General features: G+C 43.7%; 1 protein-coding gene across 3 annotated transcripts in view; it reads left to right on the top strand.

Moving 5' to 3' along the window:
- Nucleotides 1-15,063, top strand: part of PLEKHA2 (pleckstrin homology domain containing A2) — a 51,425-nt gene extending 36,362 nt beyond the window's left edge. For 2 of the 3 annotated variants that reach the window (XM_057505186.1, XM_036932141.2), the window contains 5 exons: nucleotides 50-118; nucleotides 478-548; nucleotides 3,362-3,425; nucleotides 10,739-10,816; nucleotides 11,227-15,063. In XM_057505186.1, coding sequence (XP_057361169.1) covers nucleotides 50-118; nucleotides 478-548; nucleotides 3,362-3,425; nucleotides 10,739-10,816; nucleotides 11,227-11,583 — 639 coding nt within the window. In that variant the 3' untranslated portion in view covers nucleotides 11,584-15,063. The remainder of the gene's footprint in view (nucleotides 1-49; nucleotides 119-477; nucleotides 549-3,361; nucleotides 3,426-10,738; nucleotides 10,817-11,226) is intronic. The other variant, XM_036932144.2, reaches the window with a different exon arrangement.
- The last annotated feature ends 76 nt before the right edge of the window (nucleotides 15,064-15,139 follow it).

Below are 15,139 nucleotides of genomic sequence, written 5' to 3'. Positions count from 1 at the left end.
TGATGCTGGGACCTGTTTCTAATGTCCTGCTCTTTACTTTTTATTTCAGCGTAAGAGCTGGAAACGTCGCTTCTTTGCACTAGATGACTTTACCATCTGCTACTTCAAGTGTGAGCAGGTTTGTGGTCCCTCTGGAGCCCTTCTGAGTCGTGGACGCAGGAGGCCCTGAATAACGCCCACGTGTGTGCCCAGTAGAGGCGTGGGCACCCGCACGCCGGCTCCCCGGATGCGTGCGCGGCTGTACAGTGGTATTAAAGGGGCCTGAACTTCCTCCTTCCCTCGACGCCGCATGCTGCTCTGTGGTCAGCGCCACACTGCATCTTAGATTTTTCTCTCTTGATGGTTCTTTTAAGACCTCGCCTTGCTTGCAGCCGGGTTTAGCCAATCATCTCTGACGAGAGAGGCGCCTCTGTCAGCGGGTCTTGCTCATGGCATTACGCAGCCTCATTTACCTATCTTTCCTTTTTCCCCCACTAGGACCGAGAGCCACTGCGCACTATATTTCTCAAGGATGTTCTCAAGACTCACGAGTGTCTGGTCAAGTCTGGGTAATTGTCTCTGCTCATTCTCTTCGGGTCACAACTCCCATTTGCCCGCTTAAATCTTCATTTACCACCCTCTGAGGCGCTGATCGAGAATCTTCCGAGAGCATAATGTAGGTGGGTCACGGGGAGGTAGTATAGCACAGAGAAGACAAGTTGTGACTCCATAGCATCTTACTGTGCTGATGGACAGTGACTGCAATGGTGTGTGTGTGGGGGGACTTGATAATATGGGTGAATGTAATAACCACAATGTTGCTCATGTGAAACCTTTATAACATACATCAATGATACTTTAATTTAAAAAAATGTAAAAAAAAAAGAACCTCCCGAGATCAAGCGACAGGGACTGAGGTCGTGTGGCTGACTCACCACATCCCAGCTGGAGCAGCTAAGACCACACTGGGCGAACTCACCTTCCCATATCTTACTCTGGCTCCTGAGTGGATGAGCTGATATAATGATTTTCTTCTGTTGGAGACAAAAGGAACAGAGGAATGGAGGAGAGAGTGTTTGTGAGGTGCTTGTCAGGGCTGGGGTTGGACCCTCATTACCTGTGAGGGCTGGGCTGGGGGCTGTGCCCTTAGGTTTCCCATTTTTCAGCAGTTCTGCATGGATCACTGCTTAGGCCAGTGCCTCCCCCTGAACTTAACATGCCTTTTCTTTTCTCCTCCTTTTGACAAAGTCCCTGATGTCCTATAACACAAGGGTGATTCACAGCAGCATTGAATGACTCCTGTTGCACAGGAAGAACAAATGTTTTTGTTTGTTTTTCTTTTTTTCCTAATTTTTATTGTGTTACATACAATAAAATGCATGATCTTAGTGTACAACTCAGTGAATTTTGACACATGTATACACATATGTTACCATCTCTCAGATCAAGATATTAAACATTCCCCTAACTTTTTTTTCCTTCACATATTTTGCCCATTACCCCACTCCCTACCCTGTGGCAACCACCAGCCTGTTCTATATTTATGAGTCTACCTCTGTTTTGTTTGTTTTGTTTTTTAGTTTCTACATATGAGTGAAACCATAGTTTTTTTCCCTTTCTAGGACTTACTTCACTGACCATAATACCCTCTAGGTCCATCCACGGTGTCATAAATGGCAAGGTTCCATTCTTTTTCATGGCTGAGTAATATTCCATCACATATATATGTACCACATATTCTTTATCTACTCACGTTTTGCTTGATATTTAGGTGAGCAAGTATTTTTTAATGTGCTTCTCTTTCCATTAGGAAATGGTTACTTCCCAAGTGCCATGGTGGATGGGATGCCTTTGGGATCCTTTGAGATCAGAATTCCTTGTTCCTAAACTCTCCCAATCTGAGGCATCTTAAGTCATGTATGCTGGCCTTCCCTTTCTCCTCTTGGGCTACCCATCTCCTCAGCCCAATGTAAGGAGACACAGAACAGGAATTTAATGACGCTGATGAGGCCTCTGCTTGTGGGGAGGAAGGCTTTGGAAATGAGAAAATTGGCTCCCTGAGGAGAGGCAAATGGCAGGGGAGTCATTAAAAGCATGGACTCTGGAGTTTGACCTGAGTTCAAATCCCAGCTCTGCTATTTACCAAGTCCTGCACTATGAACCAGTCACGCAACCTCTCTGAGACTGGTTTTCCTCATCCATAAAGTGGGAAGAGTCATAAATGCTAATTGGGTTCTTGTGAAGATTGGATGAAATTACTCACAAAAGCACTTCAAAAACAAATTGGTGGTTGCCAGAGGCACAGGGTAGGGAGTGGGTAAAATGGGTGAAGGGGGTCAAAAGGTACAAACATCCAGTTATAAAATAAGTCATGGGATGTAATGTGCAGAATGGTGACTAGAGTCAGTAAGACTACATTGTATATTTGAAAGTTGCTAAGAGGGTAGATCTTAAAAATTCTCATCACAAGAAAAAAAATTGTAACTATTTGTGGTGATGAATTTTTTTTCATTAAAGTATCATTGATATACAATCTTATGAAGGTTTTGCATAAATAACAGTGGTTTCAACATTCACCCATATTATCAAGTCCTCATCTCCCCCCACTCCCGTTGCAGTCACTGTCCATCAGTGTAGTAAGGTGCTATAGAGTCATTACTTGTCTTCTCCATGCTGTAGTGCCTTCTCCATGACTTGCCTATATTGTGAATGCTAATTATAATGTTCCTTAATTCCCTTCTCCCTCCCTCCCCTCCTGTCTTCCCCTCCCCTCCCCTTTGGTAACTGCTAGTCCCTTCTCGGAGTCTGTGAGTCTGCTGCTGTTTTGCTCCTTCGGTTTTGCTTCATTGTTTTACTTGTGATGGATTTTAATTAGACTTATGATCATTTCACAATATATACAAAATACATATCTATACACATATATAATCATTATGTTGCACACCTGAAACTAATATATATGTAAATTCTCTGTCTCTCTCTATATATGTGTATGTATAAAACCAATAAAATTGTCATCTACTTTACCCTAAAAAAAAGCACCCAAACAGTGCTTTGCACAAAGCACTTCAAACATTTTAGCCACTGTAAAAAAAAATCAGACACAACTGTAGGTGGATTTTAGGCAGGAGGTTTAAGAGGGAAAGGAGCTTTATCTTGTTAGAACAGGTGGTGTATGTGGTTTCCATGGGGATCGGGCACCTTCCTGAGGCCTAGGAAGTGAGACCAGGGACACCCTGTAATGGTTTTTAGGCAGAGGCTGAAGGAGAACTGGCCTGGGAGACCCCTTCCCTGGTAGAGGGCATGGGTGCCTGGCTTAGACGAATGAGGTCCTCAGTGTGTGCACCAGCATGCCTGGTAACCTCTCTCTTTCTCTGTCTAGTGATCTTCTAATGCGGGACAACCTGTTTGAAATAATAACAAGCTCCAGGACGTTCTACGTGCAGGTGAGATGCTTGCTTCCAGAAGACTACCTTCCATTTCTGTGAATGGCGTGCCAGAGGCCTTACCCTTTTGCTTTCTCTTTAATTCTGTTTGAAGTTTCTAGGTGGTAAATTTAGCCCCTGATAGTCAGTCTGAATCCCTTTTTATTTTAAACAGGATGTTTGCTGAAAGCTTCCCAACCATAAAAATAATAAGAGCAGGTTGAGCTGCGAAACGGGGGAATGTGAGTTTGTACCAGCTGCTCTCCACTGTGCGCACCAGCTAAGCAGAGAAAAGGAGAACTGGCCAGTGGTTTCACTTCTGCCTCGGAGGGTATTTATAAGCCCCTCTGAGTGTGGACATCACTGTGTGCGGAAGACAAAGCTCAGAGGGCCCTGTGCAGGCGCCAGGTGCGAAGCCCAGCTGCTCAGAGCAAGCATTGTTGGGGCTCTGATGCTTCAGCTCTCAGTAGCCTCTCCCCGCCACCCACTCCTTTGGAGTTCTCCCAGTTCCTTCTAAAACCACTGGAGCTAGAAAGGCAGCTGTCCAAGCAGGGCGTAGGCATTCAGGGCCGAGTCCCCGCCCCACCGTGGCCGCGCTGCCCTGCTAGCCATAGGCTGCCATGTGGTGGGCTGGTGTGAATGTGGGGCTCCCCTGCCAAAGCCTTGGAGGGCTCCTGGCACTCTTTATTCTGTGGCCCGAGTGTCACTCCCCACTAAATTCCCTGTCTTCCATGGGGTCACTCCTGCACCCGTTTCTTGGGCTACAGCTCCTGTAGCCCTGACCCTACGCGGGGCTTCTGCCCGAGCCCAGCAGCCACGCTAACAGCCTCAGTCTCAGTGGGTTCCGTTCATTCTGACAAGCACTAGTCATCTGGAAAGAGCTGGCCTAGGGGTGCTGTGGAAAGTGGCACCGGGGTGTTAGAGCCTGCTCCGTTGGCATTCAGGGACAAAGTTTAGACTGTCAGTGCAGTAAGGGTTTCCACTTCTTGCGTTTAACACTGATTTGTAGAGTGTCCTCGGGGTGCGAGGTGCTTGGCTCATGCTGGGGACACTGCATGAAACACAACGGGTCTTGAGAGAGAGAGAGAGAGAGTCATGTAAACAGGCAGTTACCCCGGTGTGAAGGGGCGGGGGAGGGAGGGTTGGATAGATGAACACAGGTGAGTTTTTAGGGCATGAAATGCTTCTGTATGATACTGTAAAGGCAGATGCATGAAATAGAACTTCACAGCACAAAGGGTAAACCTTGGCACAGGCAAATTGAAAAACTCATTTAAGAGGTCAGGTGATGCCAGCATGGAAATGCAGAATATGATGGAAAGGACAGGCATGAAGCAACTCGCCGATGGGGGTGGGAAATAAAAACAAAAAACAAAAGCAAAAGAAGAGTGTAAGTGCTCCTGTTACAGTCATTCAGGTGAGGGATAAAGGAAGCAGGACTAGCATGGATGGAGAAAAGTGGGAAATTTAAAGCTATTGAAGAGCCCTTCCCAGGACTTGTTTGTTGGCTGGACATGGGGTGGAGGGAAAGAGGAGAGGCCAGGATGTTGCCCGGGTGTTTGGCCTGGGCTTGAGGGTGCCGTGTGGCAGCAGTCATCTCATCCGGAGAGGAGCTCTGGGGGCAGGACCCTGAGGGCAAAGATGGGACGAGCCTAGGTGGGTCTGAGTTCACAGGGTCTGTGGGTCATGTTATGTGGGGACATGTTATGAGGGCCCTGAGAAAAATGCCTGACACATGGGTGGTACTAAGTAAATATTTGTTACCTGAGTGGTTATGTGGGATAAGAGGACAGGACAGAGCTCTGGACTAAAGAGAGTGATTTGGGCAACATGAACCCCAACAAAAAAATGTTCAAAAGACATTGCACCATCTGTGAGTGTGTGCACATTTACCAGCAGCTTCTCATCACTTCTATCCCCCTTTGCCTTCTGCTCCCACATGGCTGGGATGAAAGAACACTAGCATTACTCTGAAAATAAATGAGTGAATGGGCAAAGCTGTTTATGGATCCTAACTCAGAGAAGAGTATACGTGAAAAATCATTTAAAATGTGTAGTAATTCATTTAAAAATAGCAATTATAAACTCATTTATATTAGCACAGGTAACATTTTATGAAAAATAACTATTTCTAAAATCAGAAGAGCAATAAGAGTAGCATTAATTTTTGTTTCTGTAGATCTCTTTAATGGTTGGCTTGATAGAAGACAGCAGGATACTAATATCAGCCTCTGCATCTGTGGCCATATGTTGTTTTGATCGAAAAATATGAAGAAAATCTGGCCCTGCACAGATATGTATTTGGAAAAAAAGGAATATTTTAATAGCTTTTTCCAGATAATTGTGGATATTCTTGGATTCCCTATCAAAACTTGACAAGTGGTTAGTTTCTTAATGTTTAGATGTAGTGGGAGATTGGAAACCAGTATCAATAAACTCTCATACTCTTATATTAAAATTCATTGGTAAGTTTTGCACTTTGAGTGGATCCTTTTTACAAATGCATGCTTTGGTCATTTGGGGAATAGTGGTCTCACTGAGGTATGCAGAGCTCCCCAAAATTGACATTATTATTGTATAGTTTAAAAAAAATGACCTTCATTAATATTACCACAGGTATCATCAACAAAATCTTGAAGTATGGAAGGCTGTTAGGCTCATGGAGGTGGACACAAACTTTCTAATCTAATTTAATAATGCCACTACTTGCATCTTTGTGCATTTTCTTTTAAGTGCAAATTCTTTTAAGGCTTAATTACCTATGGCCAAGAGATTTCTGGCCAACAATATTGATTTCATTTACCAACGATCTATTTTTTTATATGTACCTTGCTAGATAAATATTACAATATTAAAAAATCTTTGTCAATATACTAGAGAAAATAATTAGATCTTCTTCTTAAAATATTTAGTAATAGAGATGGAAACAGTTTGCCAATTTTATTTCTTCCCTAATTCTGTTGTTCCATTTAAGGACATTTTTCTGTCAGATAACCAAGGTAGTTATTAACCAGTCATGAGGACAATAATATTAAACATTAGTTAACATTATTTTAATGTTTAATAAATGTTACATTAAAATATTCAAATAGAAAAGCAGATATTATAACTGATCCCACCACATGGGAAGAAATGGACTAAGACTTTACTGAGATCACAGTTAAAATTACTAGTAATTTTACGAACTGGGATCCACTAGCAACAAAAATTCAGTGAAACCTCAGAAATTGAAGAACTAATGGTGTAAGTGCCTATCTACCTTTCATGGAAAGCCTATATTTAGCTTTCATGAAAAACTCAAAAATATCTTAAAACCACATCACAAAGATAGCTTCATGAGCCAGAGTTAAAAAGCAGAGCTGAAGTCCACCCACTACATGGTGACTTACTAAAAGACTAAAAAATGCAAAAACTAGTAGAACAAAAAGGGAAGTGCTAAGCTCACACCTTCATCTCTTCCTAGTGTCTGAAGTGTGTGCACTTGTTTCCTGTGCTTGGTTCAAAAGAAACAGTAAGGTTTCTGTCCTTGAGGGCAGTTTTTGAGGTCAGAGGAACAAAGGGTATTAAAATCAGTCACTGCTGTCTGTGGTTTTAATGCAGTCCAAGGAGATTTTATTGAGTATCTACTATGAGCCCAGCACTGAAACAGATGCCATGGTCTGAGGCAGTGAATTCTAGATGTCATCAGTAAAAAGGCTTCCAGTATCTATTCTGGTTAGTTCCGCTGCAGCTGTCCAAAATTTTTAGTCAGCTCCTTCATCCTATTCCCGACCTCTGCAGCTCTCCCTTCCCAACAGCTAACACCACCTGCCCTGTCCCCAAGAACCAGTCCTATCTTTAGATACAGCCCTGCCACATATAATTACACAGGTTGTCCACTACATAGTTCTAGGTGATGTCACTCACCTTAGAATTTAAATCAAATTCCAAAGAGTTCTAGCCTAACACTCTGCAATTCACCTCTTATTATCAGTCTTGTCTTGCCGTAACCCCTAGTTCTGGCAACTGTTTATGCCACACTACTAAAACCAGCCTGCACCACATTTCTCCTTTTGAATAGCCATCCCCCTCTTGATAAGCTGCCTAATGCCCCTTGCTTTCCATAACTGGTTAATGGGGAAATGATGAACCCCCATATGCTTTGTATTCCAAAGACTGAAATCTCATTTTGAGCCCTTGCCCAAAGCTGAGAACCGTCTGTCTGCTGATGAGCTAGCTGCCATCACAAGCTTAGTACATGGTTACTGCCAGACCCTGGATCTTTGTCACCACAATCCATCTGCCAAGACACCAGTTACCCCAGGCTGGTCTTTCCAAGTTCAGAGTGGGACTACCTGGTTGTCTAGGACCACACCCTCAACATCTTGGGTTCTGCACCATGCTGCTTTTAAACAAAACAATGGGTAGGTCATCTCCAGCACCTGCTGCCTCCCAATCAGTTCCGTAATTCACCTGGTTTACCATCTTGAACAAATAATTCACCTTCAGACAGTCCATCTCCTCACCTGGAAAATGGAGAGGACCTCAGATACTGCTGAGAATTAAGGATGTGCTGCCTGTACACTGCTTAGCACTGTGCCTGGGATACCTAAGTGCCCAATAAATGCTAGCTTTTTTAAAAAATAAAGACTACTCTGGTGTGGGAGCTCACAGGGCACAAATTATACACAAAGGGGACAGAGAAGGTAAATGCAGCAGAGACAGTAAATGGCCATCACCAAGGAGTTGGAATCCAGCCCTACCCTGCTGCCCAAGTCTTTCTCTTCTGTCCAAGGAGTTCATTTCTCTGCCATATCTGCCTGCAGTCTAGTCTAGCTTTCCTAGACACCGAGAATACATGGTTCTTTCAGGCAGATTTACTGACCCTAACCTTCAGAAGCAGGTCACAATGCCACTGTGCTGGTAAAACTGTGTGAACACTCACTATGCTCTTCCACCTTTTGCATGAAACATGATTTGACTTGGACAATGACTGATAGGCTGTCAAACTTATTCAGACTTCAGTATATGGTGGACATACTCTAAAGAATGAATGAGACGAGTCTGTTACAGCAAGAAAAAGCATGAAAATATTTTCTGGCAAATGATAAATTTTGAGCTGTCAAAGCAAAAATTAGAATTTTAAAGAGAGAATTGGAAATTATCTTAATGTGTTTTGGAGGATTTTGAGTCTTGTGCTTGAGTTCCTGGATTTAAATCAGGCGATTCCTGGTTTTCTTTGATTCAGTGACTCCTTGCTGAGTGGAGGCTGGGATGAAGACACCCAGGCTTGTGTGATTTGTTCCCAGAGATGTGAGTTGCTTGGGAGGTCTCAAAGGACATTGGACAGGTGGCCTGTGGCTTGTGGGGGGCACATTTGCCATGGGGAGGGGCGTGTTTTGCTACAGGTGGTGAAGGAATAGAAGTAGCTTACCAGCCCTGGAAAGTGATAATTGGACTGCCATTGTGGGGATCTTGCACTCTGTTTGGTGAAAATGCCAGGCCCCTGTGAGACAGGGGAGACCCGATTCCCTCCCTCAGCAACCATCAATCTCTCTTTCCTTCTGTCTTTCAGCATCTCCCCTATGAAATCATCTTGTTTCTCTAGAAGGAAAATCTCTAGGAAATGCTTTTCTACTTAGGGAGTTTAATTACCTCCATCTCATTCCAACTCAAAATAACCTTTCTTTCCCCCAAATAGGTATCTTACTTGATCCTGACTGTTTGGTCCGTGAGGTAGGACTTATCTGCAGTTGGAGTATGGGGAAGCAAAAGAAGTCTCAGGGAGAGAGCAGTGAACACGTTTATAATGTTGGAATTTAAGGCTTCATTTGTGTCCCCCATACATTAATAATCATAATCATAATAAAACAATAACAACTAATTCTGATGAACAATGTATCAGGCACTGTTCAGACTGCTTTACCTAAATGCATTCAATGGTTTTCCTAGTAGTTCCACTTGTGGGACAGGCCATCCCCCTGCTATTAGTAAACTAGCCTCTGGAATAATCCTGGAGACCTTGTCCAGGTTATCTTTTTGGACTAGGGATGGATTGGTCTTTTTCCTGGGAAACCACCAGCTTGTCAGATAGCAGGGCAAAGTTTGGGGAGAGCGTGCAGGTGGTCCCACAGCTCTAGCAATGTAGGGGAGGCAGCCACACCCTCCTGACCCAGTGTGCCAGGGTGTGAAACCACTTCCCTTGTAAGTGTGTCCTGCACACACCTACCAGGATGGTTTGTTTGGGGTGACAGAAAGGATGGGGATGCTAGTTTGAGGGTTTAAAAAAAAATGCTCATGTTTTATCCTGATAAAATGCAAAAGGAAAGAATCAGTTTGCAGGCGGAGAAAGTAATGGGTATATGTGGAGAATTTTGTGGGCTGTGGGTGGTGTCTGCACATATGCATGCCCAGACATGGAAATGCATGCTTGTGATTTTGGGTGGATTTACTGGTGGAAGGCATAGGGGACGGCGATGTTTAAGAAATATAAATTTCTGGAGGTCAAGGATTCAGTTTTGGTCCCCTCTCTGTGCCTGGCACTTGATGGCAAGTGAAAGACTTGAGTGGGGCCTCAGTAAACATTTTTTAGGTTCCCTGAACTCAACCCGTCTAAAGCTGGAGCTTTGGAGCAGGACTTGACTCTTGATGTCCCTTCCTTCCTTCACAGAGCCGCTGCTGCCCCCTTCTGGGGATGGCAGGTATTTCTGGGGAAAATGCCCTTTAATAGCTCAGCTGTGTCCACATGTTAAGCTTGTGCTAAGTCTAGCAACTCTGGAGGCCTGGATAGGGAGTCAGAACAAACCTGGGTTGCTATTGCTTTGAGAGAAGCCCTGTTCCTGGAGCTAACACATAGCTGGGAGAATTCACAGAAGATTTGGCTTTAACAGGACCAGAATGGAAAATAGGATTATTCTGTTCAGATAGCTGTAGTGGAAAGATGACTGCACTGGGAGTCAGGAGACCTGGACTAGACCAGCCATAAACCTTGAATGTTGGCTTTCTGGACCTCATGTTCCTTTTCTGTGAAACAGGAGTCTAGGACAGGCTGACTGGGCTCCCAAGTGGGGAAGGGCCTTCACCAGGGGACGGACCCCTAGGCAGTTCCCTCCCTCAGGACCTCTGCCTCCCTGCAGAGCAAGCTCCACTTTGAGCTGGTTTATTTATGGGGTGTCAAATAAGATTCTGCAGGAAAAAAACACCCTCAGAAGTCTGAAAGCCACTAGACCAGATGATCTCTGCAATCCTTCCGGCTCTAATGGTGTAATTTTATGAATTTCGGATTGAGTCAGAGACTAGAAGGCTGAAATCATAGCGCCAAAAACATCTCCATAAATGCTGTGGGCGTTTTGTAGGCGGACAGTCCAGAAGACATGCACAGCTGGATTAAGGAGATCGGGGCAGCTGTCCAGGCCCTCAAGTGCCACCCCAGAGTAAGTCACTTCCTTCTGCTACTTCGTCCCCGTCGACTGAGAGACGAATTCCCCTTGAGCGGGCAGGTTTCATTTGGTGATACAGGCAAGCAGCCCAGTCCCTGGATACAGTGGGAGCCCCAGGCTGCCTTGTTTTTCTCTTTCTACTGATTCTTAGTTTTTGGTTGTGGAAGAAGGGAGGTAGGGTTGGATAGAAAAACTGAGTTTCCGATGTGTTCCTGCACACCACCCTGCCAGGCAGACCTTGACACGTCTCAAGTAAATTCCACTGGGTGTATTTAATTTCTGTAGACAAGTGTCTGTGTGATCCATGAGGTCGTGACCCTGGGGGGGTGGGGGAGTCCTCATCTTGGATGAACATTTTCAGGGAAGTCCTTACTCTGTTTTCTCCTTTGCTTTTATTTTTGTAGGAAATGTCCTTTTCTAGGTCTATTTCTTTGATTCGATCTGGAAGCTCCAGCCTCTCGGGTGGGCCCAACTCTGTCTTGTGCAGGGGGAGGCCACCTGGGGACGAAAAGAAAGCCCTCTGCAAAGCGCCCTCTGTGGCCTCCTGGCAGCCGTGGACACCTGTCCCCCAGGCTGGGGAGAAGCTGCTTCCAGCTGAAGAGACTCCGGAGGACTCTCTGTTCATGCCTCGATTGGGGGAGAGCAGTACTTCTGGAGCGCTGTCCTCCCGGACGAGGCACAGATCGGAGCCCCAGCACCCCAAGGAGAAACCATTTCTGTTCAGCCTCGATGATGAGAACATACGGACCTCTGATGTGTGATGAGGCATGGTGCCTGGGGTGGTGGGGGAGCTCAAGGAGGCCGTGACTTGGTTTCTCTACCTGTTGCTGGACAGTCAGAGGCCTTTGGCATTCAGATTCCTGTGGTTGCTCTGCGGAAGGGTCCACCCAGCTGACTTTAAACAAAAACCAACGCAGTGTATTTAATTTGGGACAGTCACTAGGTTAGACCTGTATGCACACTCAGTGGAGAGAGTTGAGGGGCCTCTGCTTTAACGGTTCCAAGGTCTTCCTGGTGAGAGGAAGTTGGGAGTCCAATTTCATCCCTAACCAAGTTTTATTTCCTTGTCCTCATTTTAGTTTCTTCCCTTTGTTTTCAGACAAGGCACAGAATCAGTATTCTGATTTTTTATCTTGTTCCTGTTTATTGGCTGAAGTTTGACAGAGAAGGAAGAGGGTGGGAACTAACCCACCTTATGCCAGGTGGGGGTGGGGGTGTGGAAGACCCTGGTTCCAGCCTGGCCCGGATAAATTCTGGGGAGAGGTGTTCAGATCTGGGGGCTGGCAGGTGGCTCTCAGTATGTCCACCAGGGCAGATCCGCCTCATGGGACCTCCATAGGTGAAGAAATAGGGACCTCTTATAAGATGTGGGGAAAGAGTCAACCCCAGGGTATCAGCCAGTAATTTGGGGAATTACTCCATTCTGGTTTAGATGTTCTTTGATCCCCAAAATACCACCCATGCGATTGATAGACCGCACACCTGAGTTCTGTGTGCAGCCCGAAGGATGACCTTGTCAGTGTTAAATGTTACGGCTGTTCAGAATAGAATAGACTTTTCCCTTGATATGGTTTTATTTGGAATGTGTGGATGGCCAGTAAGTGTACGGTAAATCACTTGGGTGATAGATCTCTCTCTCAGAGTTTTAGATTTGCTTTAAAGCAGGTGCTGGGAAGAGTTGGATTACAGTTCATCCAGCTAAATGTTTTTGATCCATGTTTACCAGACAGAATAAAAAAGGTCTGTTTTAGCAAAGATGGAATATCTTGAATCCTTCCTTCACAGCTCTTTTTGATGGGCTAATGTTAGTCTAATTTCAAGTGCTGTGCATTGTATTTCCTGGCAGAGCTACTTTCTTTCTATGCCTTGTGTTGCCCTTTGAACGAAGTCTTGTATAACATGTGATCCAACCTGTAATCTGATGAGGCCCCATGTATTTAGCAGCAAAGAGAGAGAGATGATCTTGAGATATTTATGTTTTTCATAACATAGAAACTGCATAAACACATAGATTTAAAGGTTATGCACTGCTGACTAGAGATTTCCCAGGCAGGAGAGCACAGATGAGTATCCTACCCACATTTTAGAATGCACTTTCTTCCATTTGACAAGAAGATACTATTTACAGGGTCGCTGGGAGAATTTACCCAACTTAATGTGAACTGCTACCAGGAACTTATCAGAGTTCCCTAAAAGGAAAGAGAACTTAGAACTTAATTCATTTCTGTCTACAACTTTTATCAGCCAGGTCAGTTAATTATATCTTTACATTAAAAATTAGGGACTAGAGGAAGAGACTGAGAGAAGTATTTTTATATAGGTAAGTTCTTTCCCCTCCTTTTGTCCAAACCTAATACAGAGGTAAAAACATGTCATTGGAAAATCTTTCGTGGCTTAAGGGAAAGGCTGTGTTTCTTTCAGGCAGTGTAATTTCCTTGAAACCTATGTCAAGTTAAGTACTTGTCTTGACTGCACTGAATTGAAGTTACCTTGGCCTAGTGGTCATGGTATGAAAAATGAAACCTATTGGCTCACTCTCTCTCTCTTTTCCCTTTTCTGTCTGCAAACTCTTGTATACTTCTGTCCTCAGAAATCCTTGGTTTGGGAATTAACTTATGTATGAATGATTGAGGTTAAAACATACTTCAAGTAGCCTGATTCCAAGAAGCCATTCCAAATTCTTCAATAGCCTTGTCTCTGTTTTCATCTTCAGATCTTCCTCAAGAAAATTCTTCAGCTAGGTCAAAGAAAGTACACAGTAAGTGATGCTGAACTAATGAAAATAAATTAGGGACTTTTTGGTATCTTGAAACATCCCCTAACTCATGGAAAGATGTCATCTTTTGGTGTTTAAATTGTAAAAATCTACCCATGTCTCTCTCTTTTAAAAATAAACTCTGCTAGGTTACTACTGCTAAACTGGCCTTTGTAATAAGCTGATCATGTTTTTTATTTAGTAAGATATATTTTGAGGAAGTGTTAAATGAAACATACTTGTAAGTCTGGGTTGTATACAAGGCCTCTAATTGGCAAATACTTTGGGAATTCTGACTTAGAACATTGTTAATGTAGTTCCAACACCAGGTAAATATAATTATCTTAAGCAAAGCCTAAAAACATTCTCATTCCCAAACATTATTTCAGAATTATTTTTGTGTCCATACTTTTTACCTTCTGGCCAATTTGATCTGACAACTTTTTAATGTCACTGCACATGTGAGCCAAAGGTGGTGCATATGTGACCAATACATTCGGTTTTAAATGTGTCAAGTAGAACCAAATGGAAAAAATAGGATGGGGATGCTGTCTAGGTTAGTAGTTAAGTTCCTAGGCTCTGGAATAAATCTGAATTTAAAAAAAAACACCAAAAAGGTCTGCATTTTCTCTGTGGGAAAACTTCTCTGAGTTGTGCTGTTTGCTTAAGACTTGAAGTGGTCTTCCCTATGTGTAGCAGCATTTCAGGTTTCTTCCCTGTAGCTGACCTGTGTTTACCATCCAGTAGTTTGAAAGCTTAAGGATTTGCTTATTCAAGGTCAGTAAATGGTTGGTAAGCATAAGTTGGTAAGTTTTTTGCATTCTGTGAGACATCATAAATGTACTAAGGTGTAGTGTGACCTCAGGTAAAAAATACTGAAGCTGCACATCCATTTCTGAGTAGAATGCTGAGCTCACATGAGAAAAAGTAAGTTTGAGGTCCAGCATCATAGTTCACAGGAAGCAAAAGTTTTTTTCCCTTCCTGAATATAGCTGTGTTCTAAGAAAGCTTAAATGGACGATTCAGTAATTGAGCAGGGGAATTTCGTTTAACCAAGGCATCTGGAGATAACATTTTGGACATTTGAGTTTCCCAAATCAGCTTTGTTTATAAAGGTCGAACATGTCAAATGGACACGTTTATTAAATATTTTTTACCAACACCTTTTTTTTTCTTACTCCTGTTTTCACTGTTATTGCCTGCGGCAGTTAGTCACTCATGCTAGGTAGAATTTGAATAAAACGAATGTGTGGCAAAAATGTACTGTTTGACCCCTTCCCGCTCTGCTTAGGAAGGTGAGTGATTCTGTGTTTTGAACCAGTAGGTTTCAGCTGTGAAATGCACTCATTGTAGGCACTGAGCTGAGTGCATGGAAACTGTTACGCTTCTCAAATTATGTGATCTTCAAATTGGTATGTAGCAAAAAAGTAATTTTCTAAAACTGTTTGTTGCTTGTTTTGTAATAAAACCATGTGAAATACTGAAATGTGGCGTGTGCCTTTCTAAGGCTGACCTTCCGTCTGTGGGGTGGTGAGCTCTCCCGCCAGGGTGCCTCTTTATTG

This window comes from Manis pentadactyla, chromosome 7, assembly GCF_030020395.1.
Source record: "Manis pentadactyla isolate mManPen7 chromosome 7, mManPen7.hap1, whole genome shotgun sequence".
NCBI lineage: Eukaryota > Metazoa > Chordata > Mammalia > Pholidota > Manidae > Manis > Manis pentadactyla.
This window is presented reverse-complemented; position numbering and strand designations above follow the sequence as displayed.